Genomic DNA, 25,000 nt, shown 5'->3' on the forward strand with positions numbered 1-25,000 from the left:
CTGTGATTATATTGAAGAAAAAGTCTCATTAAGTAACAGATGTCAGTCTTGGCTCAGTATGTAGTACTAATGTCTGAGTCAGAAGGTTGTGGCTTCAGCCCCATACCAGGGACTTGAGCATCTAACCTGATACCACAGCACAGTGCTGCACTGTCTAAGTCATATGAGATATTACACAGTGACCACATCTGCCACATAAGGTAGATATTAACGATCGTGATGGCATGATTTTGAAAAGAGCAGGCGAGTTCTCCCATCCAATATTTTTCCCTGAGCTTCGCGAAAACAAATTACCTAGTCATATACAAAAACTTTGCAGACAGTTCGAGGAAAGGTCACCAGACCCGAAACATTAACTCTGTTTTTTTTCTTCACAGATGCTGTCAGACCTGCTGAGCTTTTCCAGCAACTTCTGTTTTTGTTTCTGATTTACAGCATCTGCAGTTCTTTCGGTTTTTACCGAGTCATATATTTAATTGCTGTTTGTGGATTTCATTTGCTGGTGTGTGCAGTTTGGTTGCCACATTTTGTGTATTGCAGCAGTGCATACACTTCAAGCTTTGAAGTGGAGTCAGTTAACTCGAATTCTTGACGGCTGGTTTGCAATGCAGAGTTTAAGCCACAGGTTTAATTTCTGCATTGGCTGAAGTTACCATGAAGGTCTCCCTTTCTCCTCTTTTCCCCTTGCTTGATGAATAGTGACGCCTAGGTTGAACCATCGCCCGTTGTCTATCTCTCCCTAGGGAGCAGCCCTCTAGTTCTCTGAGACTATGATGACATTTTAAAGTTCAAAGATGCTTCATTGGCTCTAAAGTCAATGGGGCATCAGGAAGTTCTGAGAAGTCAAAATTCTAAAGAAACAAAAGTAAACTGCTATTAGGCAAATTTGAATTCCTCTGCTCTCTTCACGCTACCATTTTCTACAAATATACAACTTAGGATCAAGAGTTGTCTATTCAGACCCTCGAGACTGCTCAACCATTCAAAAAGATCATGACTGATCTGATTATAAGCTCAAGTCCACATTCCAGTTTACCCTGATAACTTTTCACCCCCTTGCTTAGAAAATCTATCTGTCTCTGCTTTTAAAATATTCAGCAATTATACTTCTACCACCTTTATTTCGCAGCAAAGAGACTCAACCCTCAGAGGGGAATAATATTTCAACTCCATTCTCTTCAGAAGTGGGTCATCTTGATTCTTGAACTGTGACTCTTAGTTCCGGATTCTCCTATATGAGGAAATATTACTTCCATGTCCACCCTATCAAGACCTTCCAGGATCTTGTTTCCACCAAGTTGTTTCTTACTCTTCTAAATTCCAGCAGACACATGCCTAGATTTTTCCAATCTTTCTTCATAAGTCAACTGTCTTACTCCATGTGTTACTGGTATACAATTTCTGAATGCCTCCAAGGCAGTTGCACCTTTCTTTAAATAAGGTGACCACTGCTGTGCTCAACTCGAGATGCAGTATCATCAGCAGTTGTATAACAGAAGCATAGCCTCCCCACTTCTGTATTCAATTCCCTTCACACTAAATGATGACATTCTGTTAGTTTTCCTAATTACTTGCTGTACCTGCGTACCAACATTTTGCAATCCATGCAGAAGGACATCCAGATCCTTTTGCATCTCTGGGCTGTCACCATTAAGATAATATACTTTTTTAATTTGTCTTGTCAAAATGGAAAGTTTTCAATTTCACTTGTTCTCACATTATACTCCATTTTCCCAATGCTTGTGCACTCGATTAACCTCTGTATACTTTTTTTTTTGTCTCCAAGCCCTCTTCACAAATTAGTGTCCTATTAATCTTTGAACCACAAGCAAACCTAGCAATGCTGTTCCTTCTTCATTTATATCAGCTGTAAACAATAGAGATCCCAGCTCTGATCCTTGTGACACACTACTTATTACTTTCTGCCAATTTGAAAATGACTTATTTGTACCTACTCTCTGCTTCCTCTGAGCCACTCCATCTTCTATCCATGCCAATTTGCTACGCCCTTGACTCTGTTTGATTACTTAAACTTATCCAAGTGCTCTGACATAGTTTTTTTAATTAGCCAGTCCTTTATGGTATTTCCTTGTGCATTTGTCATTTTTAAAATTTGTATCTTGCAAATATGTTTTTTGGCAGCTATGGGGGCAAGGCGACACATGTCACCGCTCCCTGTAATAGACAGCCCACATAATCCATATAATTTGGTAAATGCTTTGATAAAGCTGGACAATGTGAAAACTGAATATTTAACAGTTTGTCAAATTCAGAAAGACTAAAATAAACTTATTGCAGTTGCCGAAACTTTGAAACAATTTCATTAATGTTGAATTAATAAACTGTTGGCTTTAATCAGTAATTTTGCTCCTTCCACCCCCAGTCGTCATCAACTTCCAGTCAAGAGGAAGACAAAATCCTTCCAGTGGAGGACAGTGGGATTATGGGAATTGCAACTGAAAAGGTTGTGCCATCTTCATTAGCTGTGGATCCCTCAGAAGAAGAATTTAATATTGACCACGTTCAAATTCTCAATAAGTCCAGCTCCTCCCCAGAGCTTCAGAACTTGCAAGAAGCAACGGAACTAAATGGGAAAGAGGGACTCCCTGGGAAACCTGTGGCTGAAGGGAAGCCCAGAAGCCGCACTGAAAGCATTGAAGAGGAATGCTCTTCAAATGGCAAACTTGAAACCAACGAAACCACCCTGCAGCCAACAGAAAGTCAGGAACCCCCTCAGTCACCAAACCGGTACAGACCCAGGGGCCACACTATCTCTGATTCTGCTCCATCAAGGAGGGAGAGAAGGTCACAACGTGATGGTGTTCAGAACAGATCCACAGCTTCAAATGCAGAAAAAATTAGTGGGATTAGCCCAAGGTATGTTTGGTCTTACTTTGTGTGTAGAAAGACTTTAGAAAGACTGATGAAAAGAGTTTTATATAGTCCTGTCAACAAACATGGGCAGTCACAAAGCATTTTATAGCCAATGAAGCTGTTTTGAAGTGTGGTCTCTGTTATCATACACAGTAAGATCCAACAAACAGTAGTTCTATTGGATAAAAAATTAGTCCCAATTATATATGTTGGCAAATTGTTCTATTTATCACGCGCTCGAAGTCAATACAGTACAAGAATGCAAAAGTTCCTGAAGATCTTCATGGGATAATTCCCATGTTGAATAATGAATACTTTGGATCACTGTAATCCATTTTTAAAAGATGATAAATGTAAAAGTTTAGTGATACTGTGAATGAATTATAGGAAGGATATTATTAAATTAGAGAGGGTTCAGAAAAGATTTACCAGGATATTGCCGGGAATGGAGGGATTGAGTTATAGAAATAGGCTAGGACGTTTTTGCGCTGGAGCACAGGAGATTGAGGGATGACCTGATAGTGGTTTATGAAATCATGAGGAGCATAGATAAGGTGAAGAGCAGAGGTTTTTTTCCTAAGTTGGGGGAGTTCAAAACTAAGGGGCATGTTTTTGAAGTGAGAGGAGAACGATTTAAACAGGACATGAAGGGCAACCTTTTTACACAGAGTGGTTAGTGTGTGGAATGAACTTCCAGGGGAAGTGGTAGATGCAGGTACAAGTTATAACGTTTAAAAGACATTTGGATAAGCACATGAATCGGCAAAGTTTGGAGAGATATGGACCAAATGCACGCAGATAGGACTAGTTTAGTATGGGAACCTGGTTGGCATGGACTGGTTGGACTGAAATCTGTTTCCATGCTGTATGACTCTCTAATTACTTTAAGCTTGTAAATAAGAGCAAACGCCTGACACACCTGTGAGACAGTAGAATATGAGGATCTTTTATTGACCCCATTCCTGTTTCACATCTCTGCAATATTATTTGAAGATATGGTACCAGGTTTCACATGATGACGACAGGCTCCACCACACCACCAGCTCCCTCAACCCTCCCAATGCCACTGCCTGTTCATGTGGCATACAGTCCTAATGAATTATGATTTGCTCCAAATAAGCATTGGGTATTCCAAGATCAATGATTTTTGCCAACCGTCACCCCACAAACTTTGTTCCCTCACTACAGATTCCATCTAGTTTCTGGCCATACTTGTATTGATCGAGATGGGTTTTTAAACTTGTAGCCCTGTTTGACAAACTTGGTTAAACTTCAAGTCTCATGTCTTCGACATCAGTGATCTGACCCCTTGCTTTCACCTGTCTGCTGCTTCAGCCCGTCTGCTGCTAAGACCCTGTGCATGTGTTTGTTGGCACCAGGCTGAGCAGTTCCAATGTTCTCCTGGCTTGCCTGCCATCTTCAATCCACTATGAACTGAAGCTTATCTAAGATTTACTGTTTGACTGTTAGCTGCTAAGAGACTCATTCACCCTCACCCCTGTCTTTACGGATCTTCACTAACTTCGTTTTGGGCACCTGTCCCACTGGCCTGCTTTTCATGGCGCTGGGTGTTTTCACCCAAAACCCTGTTCATTGCTACAATTTCACCAAGATGTTATACAGTGATCCTGCCACTGTAGCAAGCTGCAGATTTTGATTAATTTCTGCACTTGCTCCCCAAATGCCTGTATATTTAAAATCATCATAGAACCTTGAATTTGATCAATATAAGAAAAGAGGAAGCCTTAGAAAGGCTGGAGTTGTTTTTCATTTGAAACAGATGGCTGAGAGGAGCTTTAGTGAGGTTGGTTAAAATTATGAATGGCTCAGCTAGAGTAGATTGGAACAATCTTTTCCTTTAACAGTAACAAGCATAAGTTTAAAGAAATTAACAAATTTTAGAGGGAAGTTGAGGCAATGTTTCTTTTCCTAGACACTGGAGATGGGTCTGGAACTCTGTGCCTGAACAAATGTTAAAGGCAGAAATTCTTATTGTATCTGAACAATATGTGGGTTTAAAATTTGAAATGCTATAACGTACAGGACTGCAGACTGAAATGAAAAATGGGGTTTGACTGTACGGCTTCAGCTGGCATGGAAAGGATGGGCTGAATGGCTGTCACCTGTGCTACAAGTGTTCTGTTTGTGTTTTTTATTCCTTCGCAGTTTTGTATTCCTACAATTGTATCATTCACCATTCTTTGGCAGTGAGGCCAACAAACCCCTCCTTGTACCCAAGACTGAGGTGAGTGAAGTTTAAATTTTAGGTCACCACTCCAGAGCATGTTGTTCCTTTTGCAATGAAGCGAGTGTGCAGTGTTTTTTCGATATGTATTTAGGAAGTGGGCAGAAATATTGTTGACACTGGGGTTGCGATAGGTTTCAACCTCTCTTTATTGAATCATAGCACAATTTCCATGTTTTTAAAAAAAACTTGATGCACTTGCCTCTGTCAGTTGAAAAGAAATGGTTGAAGAAGTTTGCTTTGAGCTGTCTTAACATGATCCATGTCCGGAGATGTGGGTAAGAGAAGCTGTGTGCCCCAGGGAAGAGTATTATTTGGAGAATGAAGTAAAATTGGGAATTGATAGGAGCAGTTGTAGGGCACTTAAACCCTGGAATTCTTTCTGAAGAAGAATAAGAATTTTTATTTTTCTATGGGGAGTTGCGGATCAAGAATTTACTATCCGACAGGTTTGTAGAAACAGCTTCAGTGATAACTTTCAAAATAAATAAATAAAAATTTGAAAAAAAATGAAAAGAGTTGCAAGGCTACAAGGCGTAACTGGATTGGTTGAGCACCATTTACGAAGAACTAACATAATGCAACAGGATGGATGTGCTGTGATTCTCTTTGTCGATAAGATGCAGACTGTGCTGACTAAGGCACTTGTTGCTTACACCAGTTGCTTGAGAAGGTAATGATGAGTCCTTTTCCTTGAATTGTTGGTGTCATCATGACCACAATGGTGTTGGGTAGAACATTCCACAGTACGTTGGTGAAGAATGTGCAGTGAAACATGTTCGTATGCGGGCTTGAATTATGAAGATGTATGGTGGGACCTCTTTGCAAACAAAAAACTGGAAGTATCTTTAATATTTATACATTATATAAACCTGGTTGTTGCATATGTATGTGGCATATGCTGATAGCTACAGGTAACTAATGAACAGTTCTTTAAAAAAACATTTAGATCACAGAACGAGCCATTAAAGTTCTGGACCAGATGCCGCCTTATGACACACACAAGATTGGAGTTGTCTATGTGGGAGAAGGACAGGTAAGGGCCTTTCCCAGCTCAATGAGCCATTATTTTGACCCATGATATTCATCTCCACAGTATTTAATGTCGTGCCGATGTGCAAGAGTCTGCTACTCCCATTTATACTTCCTCTAGGTCTGTCTTTTATTTCTTTACTTGTTTCATTGCTATAGCTCTTTGGCTTGCACATCATCCTTTATCTCATTTAATTTTACCCTGCTTTCCACCCATCTGAAACCATTTCTGTTGGTGTTATTCCCTCCAGTTCTGTACCTCTGCATTTGCTTAACACCTGTCACGTTGCTAGCTCTTTTCTGGTTCTGAAGAAAGGCCACCAGCCTGAGCATTAATTCTGTATCTTTGCACAAATGTTACCTGTCTTGCTAAGTATTTTCAACAATTTCTGTTTTCATTTCAATCAGAGTTCACTTCCCACTCCTTCCTCTTTTGGAGACCCGTCCGTGCCTCCGCTTTGAAATTTCCAGTTTTAGCACCATTGGATGTGATCAAATGGAAATGAGAAGATAATGGACCAAATTTCTGATGCTGACATGATGAATGTAAAGACATCTGCCAGTCTTGCCCTTCAGGACCCCTCAGAAATCCTGATGTGCAAATAAGTGCTATAAGGATCCAGGGAGTTTAAACTTCTGACGGGCTTAATTGTACTGCCCTGGGCACTTCCTGAATGTCTCTTACATTTATCTCCATGTCGGAGACTTGGGCTGCATACACAATCCTCAGTCAGGCACTGGCCTTTGTTACACTTTAATCTTTACAACCCAGTGAGTAACAGCATCACTCAAGCCACCACACTGACCGACATCTAACCAAATTCCTACCCGACCTGACTGCCCACTTGCCTCGACCGTCGCAAACACATTGAGCCAATTGCACCCTGACACCGTTCAACTGACCTTCGGTGAAAAGTTAACTGTGGAGAGAGTAGGGCCTATTTAAGGACCATGATGGTAATTTATGCATGGAGCTGGAGAACATAGGTGGGGCTCTGAATGAATATATTGTGTTGGTGTTAACTAGTGAGAGGGGCAATGTGGATATCGAAATCTGGGAGAAGATCTGTGATAAATTTATTTAAACAGACTGAACGTTCTAAGTGGTCTAGCAAGCTAAAAGTTGGTAAATCTCTAGGACTGGATGAAATGAATCACAGGCTGGTGAGTAAGGCAAGAGAGGAAATAGTAGGCTGCTGGTGATAATTTTTAATTGCCCTCTGGCCACAGGAGAGGTGCCGGAGGACTAGAAGGTAGCCAACGTGGTACCGTTAGTCAAGAAGAGGGATAGAGGTAAACCAGGTAATGACAGGCCAGTTAGTCTTAACTTCAGTGGTGGGCACCGTACTGGAGGCAATTCTGAGGGACAGAATTAATCCGCACTTGAAGAGACAAAAACAGTCAGCATGGCTTTGTTAAGGGGAGGTCGTGTTTAACCATCTTGATTCAGTTTTCAGAGGTGACTAGGTGTTGATGAGGGCAATGCAGTTAACATTGTCTGCTTAACTATCAGCAAGGCTTTTGATAAGGTTCCACATAGGAAACTGGTAGTGTAAGTAAGAGTCCAGGATATCCAAGGAAATTTGGCTAATTGGAAACAGTTGGCTGAGTGACAGGTAGCAGAGAGCAATGGTGGAGGGATTTTTTGTTTGACTGTGTCCAATGGGATTCCGTGGGGATCAGTGTTGGGGCTGTTGCTGTTTGGGGTATATGTAAATGATTTAGACTTGAAAGTAGTAGGGTTGTTTTGCGACTGATATGAAAGTTGGTGGGTTGGTAAATAGTGAGGAGGATAACAACATGCTGATGAGTGGAAAATGGAATACAATCAAAATAACTGAGGTGACTCACTTAGGTAAGACAAAAAATGGCAAGGTAAAAATAGTAAACAGTAGGACTGTGGGAAGCACCACGGAGGACCAGAAGGATCTAGGTGTATCTTTCCACCAGTCCCTTAAGGTATCAGGGGTTCAAATGGTTAAGAAGACAAATGGGATACTTGCCTTTATTAGCTGAAGCATAGAGTTTAAGAGCAGGGAGGTTTTGCTTGAACTGTATAAAACATTTGTTAGGCCACAGCTAGAGTATTGTGTGCACTCTGGAAGCCACATTACATAGAAGGGACGTGATTGCATTGCAAAGAAAATTTACCAGGATAAAAACTGAAAGAACTGCGGATGCTGTAAATCAGGAACAAAAACAAAGTTGCTGGAAAAGCTCAGCAGGTCTGGCAGCATCTGTGAAGGGGAAAACAGAGTTAACATTTCGGGTCCGGTGACGCTTCCACAGTTTTGTTTTCTGTCCTAACTCTGTTTTTCCCTTCACAGACGCTGCCAGACCTGCTGAACTTTTCCAGCAATTTTGTTTTTGTTCCAAATTTACCAGGATGTTGCCTGGTCTGGGGTGTTTTAGTTCTGAAGGGAGATTAAATAGACGGGTTATGTTCCTTGGAGCAGAGGAGACTGATGGGGCATGATTGAGATGTATAAAATTCAGAGACATCGATAGGGTAGACAGCAAAGAATGCTCCCCTTGGTGGAGCACGTGGTGGTGAGAAGCTTCTCACCTATTCACTGAAATCTTTAAGCACCTGAATATAGATATTCTGCTCTGCTTCTTTTTGCCAATGCTTTCAGTGACTGGCTGTGTTGATCCATCGCTTCTGTTGTCAGGACTGAGATCCTGACGGGAAGGATGCAAAGATATTGCTGCAAAACCATCTTGTCAGTCAGCAGTGATCAGCATTGTTGCAGACAGTAGGATCTGGGCCATTGTCCAAAATACTTCTGTTTTTGGCATGTTTTACTGAGTGTTTTCCTTATGTTTTGTCAAAAGAAACTTAAGGTTAGCATTTGTCCTAAATTAAGTGATTGATAAATGGCACAAATAATCTGTTATAGGATTCCTGCATGGAGCCCATTAGTCACTGATTTTCTTGATAATGTCAGGTAAGTAATCCCTATTTCACACACCATCTGTTCCATAATATTCTCATTGAAATTAGTCCTAGAAACTAGCTTGAATGTTTCGTGCTCTTGTGTATTTTGCCTTGCACACCAAGCTTCAGCATCTTAAGTAAACCCTCAATGTTTTGAATAAACCCTTGGTTTAATTTGAGTTTTATTGTCTTATCTTTCAGACTAATAATGAAGTTGAAATTCTGTCCAATGCATATGGCTCATCCAGGTACGCACAGTTCCTTACAGGCCTTGGCAAATTGATCTATCTCCAAGACTGTAACCCAGAGCAAATTTTCCTCGGTGGTCTTGACACATATGGTGATGATGGGCAGTTTACCTACTGTTGGCATGACGACATCATGCAAGGTAAATGAGTATAGCTTGCCACACAGGGCTGAGAGGATAGCAGGGATAGCCTTGCTGAGGTTTGGTAGATTGTTTTTGGTGAGCCCATGTCCAGTTGTTTGGTAGACCTGGATGGGTTCTATGCTTGGCTTGAGTGGTGGACTCGTGGTGGATCCAGCAGATCCTATGGTAATGAAGACAGGAGCTACAACTTCAAAGGCTGATTGATGGTAGGTGGAGCACCCCCTGTGGGGAAAATTTGTTTCTTTCAGACTGGATGTTGCCAGGAAAGGAGGGTTTGAGTTATAAAAATAGGCTGGGACTTTTTATCACTGGAGTGTAGGAGGTTGAGGGGTGACCTTGTAGAGATTTATAAAGTTATGATGGGCATTGATAAGGTGAATACCAAGGTCATTTCCCTAAGATATGGGAGTTCAAAACTAAGGGGCATATTTTAAAGGTGAGAGGAGAAAGATTTAATAAGGACATGAGGGGCAACTTTTTGTTTTATGTAGTGGTTAGTGTGTGGAATGAACTGCCAGGGCAAGTGGTGGGCACAGGTACAGTTACAACATTTAACAGACATTTGGATAAGTACATGAATAAGAAAAGTTTGGAGAGATATGGGCCAAATGTGGGCAGGTGGGACTAATTTAATTTGGGAACATGGTTGACATGGAGTAGTTGGATTGAAGAGTCTGTTTCCATGCTGTCTGACTGTGTGACTCTCGGAGGAAAGAAGCAGCAAAGCAACACGTGCTTTCCTTTCCCTAGTATCTATGGTTAGTGCATGGTCACCCACACTACTTGCCATGGCACTTAAACAATGACGTAGCATTGCTGCTGTTCACTGTTTCAAATTTGAATCCGACAAAGAAAGTGAGTAATGATCAAAACTTACCCAGCTCTACTATCCCCTAAGATTTCTCTGATTCTGGTTTCTCATGCATCCTGGATTTTCATCACTCCATCATTGGTGTCTGTGCATCCAGCTGCTAAGGTGCTGAGCTACGCAATTCCCTTCCCGAACATCGCCATATCTCTCTTTCTTTCTTTCTCTCTCTCTCTCTCTCTCTCGTCCTCCCTCCCCACCACCCCCCCAACTATCTTTTCATCAAGGTTTTGACCATCTGGCGATTTTAGTTAATGCACTATTTTATTAATATAAAAGTGCTATACAAATGCAGGTAGATTTTGGACAAAACTGGAATACTGATAGTGGAGAAGTTTTTTCAGATTAAGAATAGCAGTAAATAACTGTTGTAGTTTGTTCTGTGTCTTCTCATCTTTGCCCCCATTTCTTTTGGTGACATGTTACCAAAATCTGAGATTATATCTCAGAAGGAAATAAGTATTTGCATTTATGTAGCACCTTCCATGACCACAAGATGTCTCAAATTAGCTTTTCAATCAATAATACTTTAAATGTATTCACTGCTGTAAGTTAGGAAATGCAGCAGCCAATTTACAATCAACAATTTCCCCACAAATAGCAACGTGATTGATAATGACTAGATAATCTGTTTTTTGATATTGATTTAGGGATAAATATTGGCCAGGACACAGGGGATAACTCCTCTTTGAAATAGTGCTGTGGGATTTTTGACATCCGGCTGCGTGGGCAGATGGGGCCTTGGTTTAACATCTCAACTTGAAGACGGCATCTCCAACAGTGGAGTACTCCCTCGGCACTACACAGGAGTGTCATCTTAGACTATTGCACTCAACTCCAGGAGGGCACCTTGAACCCACAACCTTCTGACTCAGGCGAGAGTGCTGCAAACTGAGCAATGACTGACACTGGTACTTGACACAGCTGACGTCCAGGAATCATAAACCTGTTAACTTTCAGTCTATAGTAGGAAAAGTAATTGTGCTTAATAGAAAAGTGCACACACAGTGTTACAGCAGTTGATCTTTCCAGGGAGTCCTATTCTCTATCGCTTGAGCTTGAGATCCTAATTTTTGAGTCTGAAGAATGCCAGTTAAGCAGGCAAGATTCCAAAACGTTAATGAATATTCATCCATTCAAATATTAAGCTCCACTTAACCTTTAAAATGATATGGTTTATGTATTAAGTACCCTGTCCTTGCTCAACTTGACTCATTAATGTTAGCAGACGCAAATGTGACAGGTGGTTAGTTTTCCTGTTCAGTTAAGGGATCACTTCATCTCTTTTCTCACCCTATGTTAGTCCTGGCACCCCTCTTTGGCTCAGTCACACCCAATTCGGAAGGAATGAACTGATGGAGAGGGTATTCCCATTGTCTACAGCTGTTTGAGCCAATAAAGAAAGAAATTCTTGTTGAATTGAGTATTCTATTTTGTGATGATCATAATAAGTATTTTTAAAATGGGTTTTACTTACTATTGCCCCAGAGTAACTTATTCTTTTACTTCTGATTTCACTAAATATTTGTTGACTCAAATTCAGAAATGAAAAGCCCCAATGTCAGAAGACTGTTTACTTTGTAACAGCAAGATACTTTGATGTAAAACAAGTCTGAAAATTTCAGTTTGGAGATATGGAGGGACATAGTAGGATGCTTTTTCAAATTTGGACAATTATGTAAAATGAATGGCCTTGATTAACGTGTTCATTGCCCGTCACACATGAATTTTGCTTTTTTTTTTTGTCCTTGGGAAGGGCGATGCTGGCAATTCACCCTTTCCCTAATTGCCCTTTAACTGTATGACTGGCTCAGGCATTTGAGAGGGCAGTAAAGAATCAACTATATTGCTGTACATCTGTAGATGCATGAAGGCCAGACTGGGTAAGGATGGCAGATTTCTTTCCCAAAAGGATGTTAGTAAACCAGTTTTTTTTTGATCATTTCGAAGTCTATGGTTATTATTAAAGACCAACAATTTATTCCAGCTGGTCTTCATTGGGAGGGATATTGAATATATTACTGAACCGATATGGTCCATTTTTCACAGTTGTCTGAATAACCATTTATAAAACTAGAGTTTCTCCAGTCCTCCAGCATTTTCTTGTGCACTGATGAAGTTTTCTTTTCTCCAACATAATTAAAGCAATTTTTCACATTGCGACCCTGATGCCAAATAAAGAATCCGATAAAGCCTGCTGCAATAAGAAACGGCACATAGGGAATGACTATGTGGTCGTGATCTATAAGGACACTGAGGAAGAATACAAACTAGGAACAATAAAGGTAATTTATTTTTTTCAATTTCTGTATCTCTTTTCTCTCATCATCTTCCACTCTGTTCATCCTCCCCCACTCCCCGTTCGACCCTCCCCCACCCCTTCCCTTTGTGTGGAGACCTGATGTAGGTACAATAACTACAAGTCAGTCAATAATAAATCCAATTTGTAGATTCAGGAGGAACCTGTCAAGCCAGAGCAGGGCTCTTGTGGCACAGTGGTAGTGTCCCTACCCCTGGTCCTGGATGCCAAGGTTCAAGTCCCATCTGCTCCACAGGTATGTATTAACATCTCTGAATGGGTTGATTAAATTTTTTTTTAAAAATAGAGCTTATAACAGGGGATAAAGGAAGTGTTAAATATGGAACATGCTGCCACAAGGCGGAGTTAAGGTGTAGAATATTGATGATTTTTAATGGGAGGATAGATAAATTCAGGCTGATTTTCCCAACAGCTTTGAGACTTCAGCGTCACAACCAAACGGGGAACTTGCTGTTACCACCAGTGAGTCTGACACTCCAGTCTTCCAGGATATGGCCTTCTCTGTGCTTGCCCCATTATTAAAGGTGGTGGATGGGCTCTTAGAGCTCCCAACCTCATCAGAGGGAGGCAACCTGTTGGCCAACACAGAAGCAACGTACTGGACATTCCTGATGTCTATCAGGCCATTGTGTTGCAGGAACAATGCCCCCACAGGCCTATTCATCTTCTGACTTGTAGCCATTCATCTCCTTAACTCCATCACTTGGGGCATGGAACCTCCAGTTCTGATGCCTCTTGACCTGCCACTGGGAGGTACCCTTGATTGAGCTGGCAGCCTTGGCACACATGGCAAAGGGTCACTTCAACATTGGTAAACTACCAGCAGTGGCTAAAAATCGCCCACGTGGTCTTAATTGGACTAGTTACTGCTTTCCTGTGTGGAATGGGCGGCTGATTCAGTCACCAGTCTGTCCCGGAAACAGGAATGCACAGGGAGCTGTCCTGATGTGACTCCCCACTATTTTCCAGTCCCCTTGGATCTATAGAACAAGGAAATCCCAGCTGTACATGAAGAAGGAAAGAAACGAAATGCTGATAGGTCAATAATGGTGGCTTGCCTTGTGGTGCATCAACATCAGAATGGACCATAAGGGATAAATGTGCTGTATATTCTGTGTACTTGATTCTTGTACTCCAATTATATTTGCAAGATTAGAATATTCATGATTATGTTCCCATTTAACTTTTTAGTGTAATCCTCAGTGAATTTGGGGGTGTGCTTTGAAATCAGTAGATTATCTCTCAGCATAATTGTTGACTTTTTGGTGAAATTTGTATAACTATAAAATTATTGAAGCAATGTAAATTCTACATTTGGCGCAGCCGCCTGCTTCATACCATGTAGTGTCATGTGATGTGCTATTCCTTTTATTGCCATGAATTGTGTGTTCACTTTTGCAGCATATACAAACAGGTTGCCTTTATCAAGTTTGATTTGTATTAGACCTGCTTTTTCGAAGCCCACAGTCTGAACTGCTTTCTGTTTCTTTTCTCTCCTGTTAATTTTAATAGGGTCAGTTTAACTTTGTTGAAATAATTATTAAACCTCTAGACTTTGAGAGCAACCTAGTGACCTTACAAGCACGAAAAGGTAAGTGACTGATTTAAGGTGCTGATTATTGTAACGCCTCATTATAAAGTTTGTATTTATGTTGAAATGAATGATGTGTACCCCATATACTACCACTCATTTTTGCCAGTTTCTAACATTAAATATTCACCAGGGTACTACTAAATTGCTCTACTTTTGCATGCTAAATATGAATCTTTTCTGATTACATATATTCAAAAACAAGGTGCTTTAAATGCCTAAACATGATTTATTTTTATGAAATACTATTTAATCCTGCACGAAGTTCAACATGTCAGTATAAATGTGAATTGCTACATTTTAAGGCAAAAGATTGCATTTTATGTCTGTACTGAGCATTCCTAACATCCCAAAGCATTTAAGAAAGTGACATGCATTAACTCTTACATTGCTGGGTTATGCATCCAAGATATGGAGTAATATTTGCAACCTTCTTGTTCAAGTAATGCATTCTATCAATTCACTACATTAATGCAAAAGTGAATCTTTAACAACATCATGTTTCGATGTGTTGTCTTATATTTGTGGAAGTGAGTACTAGACAGTGAATCAAAATTTGGAACCGCTACTGAAAGGAATAGTTGAGGCAAATAGGATGGATGCAAGAGGATGCTGATGAAAATGAGGTTGAAAGGAGTGGAAATTATGCTGATCAGGTCAAGTGAAGAGAAGGAACTGTGAGTGGAGTAGCATGGATCAGCTGTGCTGAATGGTCTGTTTCTGTGGTATAAATTAAATGGAATGCCAGCATCTACATAATTGGGAGAAAACTACTTATAAAGATGTACTTTTTTTAAAATTGGAAATGGTTTCTCAATAGGTGATACAGGTTTCTTTTCCTCTCTTGTAGATATGGAGGGCTTGGTTGACACAAATGTCGCTAGGATTGTGTCAGACAAGAATCTTCCTCTGTTAGTGCGACAAATGGCTCTGCATGCAAATGTAAGTAGAAGGATGTTATTTCATTGTGGTTTTTTTGTGACTAGAACATCAGGGGTTTAGCTATACTTAGGCAGACCAAAGTGGGCCAGATTTCAATTTTCATTGTAGATTTCTGCCCATATCCAAAATCTTATGACAGTAAATAGTGTAATTGACATTATATGTCTGTGTGCCTCTTCACATCAATTAATGCCCGTTTCAATCTCATTGTTCCTCTTGATGTGTATTTTGGGGCAGACGTCAGCACATGTGCAGGTGTAGACTGGATGTTGGTCACTTTTGTGTGAGGGTGCCTGCTAGAGACTGACATATCAAACCGATCCTTTGTCAGATTGTTGAGAACCTTATTTCTTTTTTTTTGTTACTCCTTCTTTACCAAGTATTTCAATTCTTCAGGCTCAATGCCAATGTGAAACTTTAAATTCAGATACTTCCTTGGTTTATGTGAATACCTCTCTCCGGTTACACTGGCATCTTCTGAGCTTATAACTTACAAAACTATTGCTGACTTTACCAGGATCTGCAGAGCACTAGGCAGTGATTGTGGTGCTTTCAAAATATTTCTTCTTCCCAGTATTTTGGACCATTTCTAATTCAGACTGTTCCTATGATGTAATGCAAGATTAAACCTGTCAAGCTTCTAAGGTTGTGGAGTAGATCTGTAGCTCGGGTTGTGGGTGTTGAGGTTGGTTGGCTCGCCGAGCTGTTTGTTGTTCTGCAGACGTTTCGTTACCGTGCTTGGTAACATCCACAGTGCAGCCTCCGATGAAGCGTCGGTGTGTTTTCCTGCCTGGAAGAGAGACAGAAACTCATAAACAAAACCCTCACTGGAATAAAATTCACCAGAGAGGAGGAGAAGAACAAACAACTCCCATTCCTGGAAGTCATGGTAGAGCGCAAGACAAATGGGGAACTGCAAACGAAAGTACACCGAAAAGCCACACACACAGACCAGGTATTGAACTTCAATAGTAACCATCCCAGCACACACAAACGAAGCTGCGTGCGAACACTATTTAAAAGAGCAACAACACACTGCAGCAACATGGAACTACGCCAAGAGGAGGAGGAATACATCTTCCAAGTGTTCAAGGATAATGGATATCCAAAGAACTGGGTCAGGATATGCCTACAGGAACAGCATCAGAAAGATTCTACACACCCCAACACACTCATCACACTACCCTACTTCAGGAACACGTCAGAACTCACCACAAGACTTCTATGACCACTGAGCATCAGAGTGGCACACAAGCCCACATCAACCCTACGACAAGTGCTCACCCGAACTAAAGACCCACTCCCCGCCATGGACAGGACCTGTGTCATCTACAAGATCCCCTGCAGAGACTGCGAGAAACACTACATCGGACAAACAGGAAGGAAACTAACAAGAGTACATGAACACCAACTGGCTACAAAAAGACACGACCAGTACTCACTCATCTCAATCCACATGGACAAGGAGAACCACGACTTCGACTGGGACAACACCAAGATCCTGGGACAGGCTAGGCAGAGAGAAGCATGAGAATTCCTGGAAGCGTGGCACTCCACGAAGCATGCTATTAAATAAACATATTGAACCCGACCCCATATACATTCCACTACGGAGGAAACCCGGAAGTGAGGCAATCCATTGCAACGGACCCCAGAGTTTAAAAACCAGGCGGGAAAACATACCGACACTTCGTCGGAGGCTGCACTGAGGATGTTACCAAGCACGGTAACGAAACGTCTGCGGAACAACAAACCAGCTCGGCGAGCCAACCAACCTCAACAACCTGTCAAGCTACTATCCTTCAGTGTTCGTCTGGAATATTAAATGCTCTTGTGTTTTTCTTTCAGATTGAAGATTTTAATTGTATTCTGAATTGCTATCGTTTATAGACACAGATGAGAGTTTCTGGTTTGGTAAACTGTTCTGTTGCTAGTTACATTGAAATTACAATGCTGTGAATGATGTTTTGTTGTTTACACTAGATGGCTTCACTTGTACACCACAACAGTGCAGTTCCTTCAGAAGCCTATGCATCCAAGTGGCTAGCTAGGTTGCGACAGATCAAACGGATTCGATCTAAGGTATGGATATGGCCAATTGCTTGTCAGCTATGAAAAGACAATGCAGTGGGTATGTCAGAATGATCTGTGAACTGAATTTGTACATGCTGGTATGTAGCCCCTTTGGAATTAAGTGTTTCAATTTAAAAATAACCAGCAGTACAATTTTATGCTTGAAACAGGATGAAAACATTATTTATTAAACACAAATATTGAAAGTTTTATGTAAATAAAGAGACATTCTAGTTATAAGCCAAAAATAAGGCTCCAGTGGTCTCCACATCTGTCTTCCCAGCCACCCCTTTGTGTCTTGTCTTGCTCTGCCCAACAACTTGTGCATGTCAGGCCCTGGATTACCTCACCACCACCATCTCGTGCCTCCTTGCTGCTCCACCAAGCTCAGGCTGGATCTGTCTCATGTTTGCTACTGATGGCTCATCACTTACCCTGTCAGAAATAAGCTCAGGAGAGAAGCAGCCTCGAGGGAAGGTGACGGCATAGTGGTATTATCGCTGGACTGTTAATCTGGAGACCCGGGTTCGAATCCCCCCACGGCAGATGGTGGAATTTTGAATTCAATAAATATCTGGAATTAAGAATCTAATGGTGACCATGAATCCATTGTCAATTGTCAGGAAGAACGCATCTGGTTCACCAGCGTCCTTTGGGGAAGGAAACTGCTGTTCTTACCTGGTCTGGCCTACATGTGACTCCAGACCCACAGCAATGTTGTTGACTATTAATTGCCCTCTGAGCAATTAGGGATGGGCAATAAATGCTGTCTGGCCAGCGACACCCTCATCCTGTGAATGAATAAAAAAAACATAATAGGTGGAGAAGCTTCTCAGAGGTTCAGTCCTGAGTAGAAGATTGTTAATGAAAATATTTGGGGTGAGGGGAGTGGATTAGGGAAGAGGCTCATAGGTGGCCTAAACACTGACATAAACCAATTGAGTTTTTTAAAATTCTGTCACAAGATATGGGCATTGCTGACTAGGGTAGGCTATCATTTGTTCTCCATCCCTAATTGCCCTGGAAAACATGGTGGTGAGCTACCTTCTTGAGCCTCTGCAGTCCTTGGGAGTGACAAGACACCCACAGTTAGTTAGGAAGTGAGTTCCAGAATTTTGACCCTGCAACACAAAGTGTGATATTATTCTCAGTCAGATTGCTGTGTGGCTTGGAGGAGAACTTGCAAGTGGTGGTGTTGCCATATGTCTATTGCCTTTATCATCTAGAAAGACAAAGGTTACAGGTTTGTGAGGTACTGTTGGAGGAGCCTTGGTGAGTTACTGCAATACATCTCGTCGATGGTATACACTGCTGTCATTGTGCATCAGTAGAGAAGGAAGTAAACGTTGAAGGTGGTAGATGGGATGCCAGTCCAATGGGTTGCTCTGTCCTGGTTCGTGTAAAGTTACTTGAATGTTGTAGAGTCTGCATTCCTATAGGCAGGTGGAGAGTACTCCATCACACTTTTGGCTTGTGCTTTGAAGATATTAGTGAAAGTGGTGAGTCACTCGCTGCTGAATTCCTAGCCTCTGGCCAGCTCTTCAAACACAAAGATCTTGTTGAGTTTCTGGTCAGTGGTAATCCCCAGATGTTAATAATAGGAGATTTGGTGATGGTAATACCATTGAACGTTAAGAAGCAGTGGTTAGATTTTCTTGTTGGAGATGCTAATAGCCTGACACTTACGTGGCATGAATGTTACTTGCCACTTCTTGCATAGGCCTTTTGAATTTGAACATGGACTGCTTTAGTATCTGAGCAGTCACAAATGGTGCTGAGTATCTTGCGACCATTAGTGAACATCCTGACTGCTGACCTTGCGGTAGAGGAAGGTCATTGAAGCAGCTGAAGCTGGTTCGGCTGAGATCACTATCCTGAGGAACTCCTGCAGTGATGTGCTGGAGCTGAAGTGATCAACCTCTGACAACTTCAACCATCGCCCTTTTGTGCCAGTTATGACTCCAACCAGCAGAGAAGTTATCCCCAGTTCCCATCAAGTCTAGTCTTGTAGGACTGTGCAATGGCATTACCTGTAAAATGCTGCCTTGATGTCAAAGACAGTTGCTCTCCCCTCACCTCTGGAGTTCAGCTATTTTATCCATGGTTGGACCCAAGCTATCACAAGGTCAAGAGCTGACTGGCCCTAGTTGAACCCAAACTGAGAATATTATGCCTTTGCAAGTGTTACTTGATAGCACTGTCAGTAAACTTGTCCTTCACTTTGATGATAAGTTGCAAGGTGACTGTTGGATTTCTCCTGCTTTTTGTGCACAGGAGATGCACACTATAGGGTTGATGCTAGTATTGTCGCTTTGCTGGAAAAACTTGGATAGGGTTGCAGCTAGTTCAGCAGTGCATGTTTTCAGTAGTAATGCTGGAATGTTGCCAGGACACCTAGTTTTCCAGAGTCTTCAGTCGGTTCTTGAAATCGTGTGCTGTGAATCAATTTGCTGAAGACTGACATCTGCTCGAGTACAGGCCAAGTTGGATCATTCATTAGCACTTCTGGCTGAAGATGAGCATAAATACTTCTCTGTGACACTAGTTTGCTGGGCTGCCATGACTTTGAAGATTGGTATACTTGTGGAACCTCCACTCCTGTTTAAAAGTTTAATTGTCCACCTCTAGGAGACTGCAAAGCTTAGATTTGATTCATTGGTTGTGGGGTTACTGAACCTCTGTATTGCATTCTGCTTCCACTGTTTAGATTACAAGTCATCCTGTGTTGTCGCTTCACCAGGTAGAACCTCATTTTTACGTAAACATGGTGCTGCTCCTCACATGCACTCTTCATTGAACCAGCATTGATTTCCTAGCTTGATGGTAATGGTAGAGGGGGATATGCTGGGCCTTGAAGTTACAGATTGTGCTGCTCCTGATGGTCCATGGTGCCTCATAGATGCCCACTTTTGAGTTGCTAGATCTGTTGGAGTCTGTTCCATTTAGCGTGGTGGTAGTAGCACACAACATGATGGAGAGTCTCCTTAGAGCGAGAATAGGACTTCAATTCCACAAAGAATGTGCACTGCTCAGTCTTATTGATTGTGTCTTGGATGAATGTGTCTGCAGCAAGTAGATTGATGAGGAAGCGATCAAGTAGACTTTTTCTTCTTGGTTCCCTCACCATCTGCTGCAAAATCACAGAATTGCTAAGGTGCACAAGGCCATTCAGCCCATTGTGTCACCACTGGCTTTCTGAACATTTTGATTTAGTGCCAATCTCCACCCTTTTTCCTGTAACCCTGTGTGTTTGTTTCCAATAAAAAGAATCTAATGCCCTCTAGAATGTCTGAATTAATTGTGCCTCCACTATACCCCAAGGCAGTGCATTTCAAACCTACACCACTTGCTGTGTGATAAAGCTTTTTCTTACCTAACATTTTCTTCTTTTCCAGAAGCACTTTGAGAACCAGAGGGCATAGTTTTAATCTGTTTGAGGGACCAAATTCACCCTATCCACTCTGTCCAGGCCTGTCATGAATTTGTAAATTTGTTTCAGATCTCCTCTTAGACTTCTCATCTCCAAGGAAAGCAATCCCAGTTTCTTCAGTCTTTTCTTGTGTCTCGCCCCTCTCCTAAATTTCTTTGACACTCTGTCCAATGCATTCACATTCTTCCAATAATTGGCCACACAGAAATGTGCACAATACTCTAGCTGAGGTCTAACCAATGTACAGTATAGATTCAGCATAACCTTCCTGCTGTTGTATTCTTTGCCTTATTAGTGAAGCCTTAAATACAGTATGCTTTTTCTAACAGCTCCTTCTACATGTCCTGCCACCTTTTTATATCTTTTGCACATGTACACCTAGATCTCTCTGCTCCTGTATTTCCTTTAGAATAGTACCCTTTGATGTATATTGGCTCTCTGTTCTTTGTACCAAAGTTTATCATCTCTAATTTCTCCACATTTGAACTTCATCTGCTACCTGTCTGTCCACTCCACCAATGTGTCAATGTCCTTTCGAAATTCCACCCTTCCTCTCAATTTATAATTCTCCCAAATTTTGTGTTGTCCAGCAAACTTTGAAATTGACCTCAGCATACCAAGATTGTATCATATGTATGTATATATCCAAATTAGTAATTGAGCACAGCTTCAAAAAGTTAAACATGAGCGTGGATACAGGCAGGTTCAAGTATTTCTTAGTCCAAAGTTTCTGGAACAAAAATTAAATATTCTCTTTCTACCTAGGTGTACGAAGACCTGCAGTATCGTCAGAATGCTGGAATTTCCTTGATTCCGATGCACGCTGCTGGTCAGAGTAAAACTCACCACCATCACCATCATCACCACCATCAACAGCAGCAGCACCTTCCTCACCACCATTATGCTCCACAACACTCTCAGCAGCAACAGCAACCATCACAGTCTGCCAATGCGGAAACAGGCCAGAGAAAAAGGCTAATGTCCACTGTGGATGATTTCACAGACTTTGTTTAAAGCGCAGTCCCATGAACAAAACCTGTTAAATGTGTGCAATATGTACACCATACTGTGATGGAAGCCAAATGATTGCTTGGCTTACGGAAGTGGGTGGGAGGGATGGGTGGGGGTGAGAGGGGAGGTTGCAGGTTGAATATCTTTGCTCTGCTTGTGAAGAAGTGAAGATAAATGCTGCTCTGAACAGACTTCTCCAAAGGAAATGTCCCAGTTAGGCGATGGACCATTTGAAGGTGCAGGTAATCCAAGCTGTGGTTGATTATGGATCTTCTCACTTGCATCTCTCTCGGTCTGCATGATGGGTATCATGCTTTTAAGAAACGGCCTACTTTTCCAATTTTGAAAGCAGACTGAGAGATCTGAAACACACCAAAGTCATACACATTTGGGTATTGAAATTGGCTTGCTGATCAGAGCAAACTTCCATGGGGTTGGACAATTTAAAATAAATTGGGGTATGGAGGGTATGACTAGGGCAGAATACTTGTGTTCAGTTCCTTTCTGATCTTGTAATAACTGATGTTGTGCAATTACCTTGTAAAGGAATGTTTTGTTCTCTGCACAATTGGAACACAGTTGTCAGTGTTGAATGATGTAATTAAGATTCCACTAAAAGTGAATAAATTGCATTTAAAAAGTGTTCCCTTAAGTATCATGGGCTGTTTGATGCAAATTGCAAATCATTGGGATCAATTGTTCTTCCTTTAAAGTTAGTTTTTATTTTAGAATTGGTAGCTGCTACAAAGCCCCGAATATATTTTTGAGATGGTAAAAGTTGGAACTGCATGAAGTGAATACTGTTTGCACTGATTCCTTTACCAGTCTGGTTCGTTGCTGGTAAACAACTGTTAGTTTGCATTCTAGCAGGATCTAAAGGACTGAGGTATCTGGCAAAGGGCATATTTGCCTGTGCTGGAAGCTTATGTAGTCATTCAGACTTGAGAGCATCCCATACATTTTCCAGTGCACTGAGTGTATGGTGCATTATTTCTAAGCACTTGCATTTATACAGTGCTGTTTAATCAGAAGACAAAGTATTAACATATAGACATGCAGCAGTTTGGAAATTGTATAACAAAAATCCACCTCTGCAATCTAAATTGGCATGCATCACATAGGTCATTTAGAGATGGCTAAATATCAATGGGATTTTCGGTTGGCTGTCACCATTCCTACCCACATTGTGTATATGTTACCTGTTTTCCCATTTAAACAGCAATTCTAATGTCCCAAAGCACTCCATAGCCAATTAACTACTTTTGATTTGCAGTTGCTTGTGTAATGTAAGTAAAGCAACAGCCAATTTGCTAAGAAAAAAATCAAACACACACATCCCAACTATAAAGAGAACTAGTGATGAGCAACAATTAGAGGTCTGAAGTCACTGCTCCATAGAAATGAGTTTTGAGTGGAATTGGGAAATCTCATTAAGGCATGCATCAACAATGAAGTTTAGTTAAATGTTACAAAAAAAGTTGCAAAAACAAAGTACTGGAAATACTTAGCAGGTCAGGCAGAATATATGAAGAGAGAAGCAATTGACGTTTCAGGTCCGTGACCTTTAATCAGAAAAGAGAGACTGGACAAGTTCACCCAGAATATTGAACGGACTATGTAAATTAATGAAATAAAAATTGAATCCTGTACCAAAAAGAAAAAAAAAAAAAGCTCAAACTCTTCTATTTTCATATTTCAATCTGTATATGCAATGGTTAAAAACATTTTGAGATGAAGTTATTTAGTAGTTTCCAAAAAGAACATTCAAATCTTTAGATCAGTCAAAACTTTATTGACATTGTCCTTCAGTGCATCAGAAATGTTTCTGGCATAAAGACTACAATTATTTACATATTTGGTATAATTCTACATTAATACTGTCTATGATGGGGTTCGCAGAAATGGATTATCAAAATGGTTCTTCAGATAATGGAAACTTTCTACAGCAACTAAATTGATAAATGAACATGTTTTCCTACATCTTTAAATGTTAGATGATTATAAAAGAATCTTTTGGACCAGCCAAATGCAAAAGAGATGTACTTGGCTCTCAGCCAAAGCAGACTTGCATCCACTTTGCAGCCTCTGAGGTGCCCGCATTTGGGTCCATGCTTACCCCACGTCCTGCAAGGATGTTTGCACCATTGAAGCAATCCATCTGTTTCTTTTTTGCTATCACTGAGTGTTCCTCATTCTTGTGGTCAGAGAGCCTATAACAATCTATTCATTAAGTACTCACTGGGCTACATCACAACAACATCCTTACATAAGCTTTCCCAAGCTGTCGGGAACAGTCTGATGCCTTGGATACATCATCTACCACAACCTCTAGCAGCAAAATATCCTGACAAATGAGGAGCCCTGAACATGTCATCTTAAAGATTCAAATGACTGAATGAGTAATGATGGGATGACTTTAATACTTGTTTGTTCACTTTCAATCAGTACTTTGGCACTTCAGCACATCATATGTCATTTTATAACCAAAATCATGACCTTTTTAATAGTTCCAACTCTCTTGATCAGGGTCAGCTATCAGAAAGGGATTAAAAGATGTACTTCAAAGAATAGCTTTCCAATGTGCCAGGGTGAAGTAAAAGGTTCAGAATGTGTAGCTGACTGCTGCCTCTGCCTATGTGACTTATCTATCCAGTGACCAACTTATCTCTTACCTACTGCTGTAAATGTTGGAGCAAGTCTTGTTAGTGTCCCTTCCTTTGAGGGGAAAATAAAGTCCAATAACTGTTGATCATTTTTTAAAAGAGAAATATGTTTGTTTTAACACATTCCTGACTGACTTGCAGTTGTTGCAGTGCCTGATAGCGTGAAGGAAATTAAATGTGACAGAAAAGAGAACCATCCAGTTTTGTCCTTTGAAACATTGCTGGAAGGAGAAACCAGTGTCAGGCATGCTATTTCAACCTGAGTACGTTTTAAAAGATTTTTAAAAATGTACATAAACAGACAAAATTAAATCGATTTAAACATTGTCTCATTTAACTTTAGATAGTGATGATTATGTTTCTTTAGGGCTTATCATATCTTAAGATTTATCTGAGATGAGGGGCAAAAACATATTATTCTGCAGAAACCTTTTGATGGTGAGCTCATTCACCGAACATTCAATTTGTTTTTGCTTAACCTTGCCTTAATTCCAAAATCAAATAAAATTCATCCCCACAATGGGGGCTAAGGTGACTGATGTTTCCAGTATATTTACTTTCTGTCCAGTAATGAGGCATTAAACTTTAAAACCTTTGAGTTTCTTAAAATAGTAAACAGCAA

General features: G+C 40.9%; 1 protein-coding gene across 1 annotated transcript; it reads left to right on the forward strand.

Moving 5' to 3' along the window:
• Nucleotides 1–2,383: 2,383 nt before the first annotated feature.
• On the forward strand, nt 2,384–22,358 carry LOC125481356 (tuberin-like; the record flags this gene model as incomplete). Its single annotated transcript, XM_048592814.1, has 9 exons — nt 2,384–2,877; nt 5,041–5,119; nt 6,069–6,155; nt 9,291–9,477; nt 12,494–12,633; nt 14,181–14,259; nt 15,110–15,201; nt 17,185–17,283; nt 21,470–22,358. Coding segments are annotated over 9 exons (1,506 nt in total), but the record flags the coding sequence as incomplete, so codon positions are not given.
• Nucleotides 22,359–25,000: the final 2,642 nt, after the last annotated feature.

The sequence above is a fragment of the Rhincodon typus genome, unplaced genomic scaffold, assembly GCF_021869965.1.
Source record: "Rhincodon typus isolate 14 unplaced genomic scaffold, sRhiTyp1.1 hic_rhity00001849, whole genome shotgun sequence".
Lineage (NCBI taxonomy): Eukaryota > Metazoa > Chordata > Chondrichthyes > Orectolobiformes > Rhincodontidae > Rhincodon > Rhincodon typus.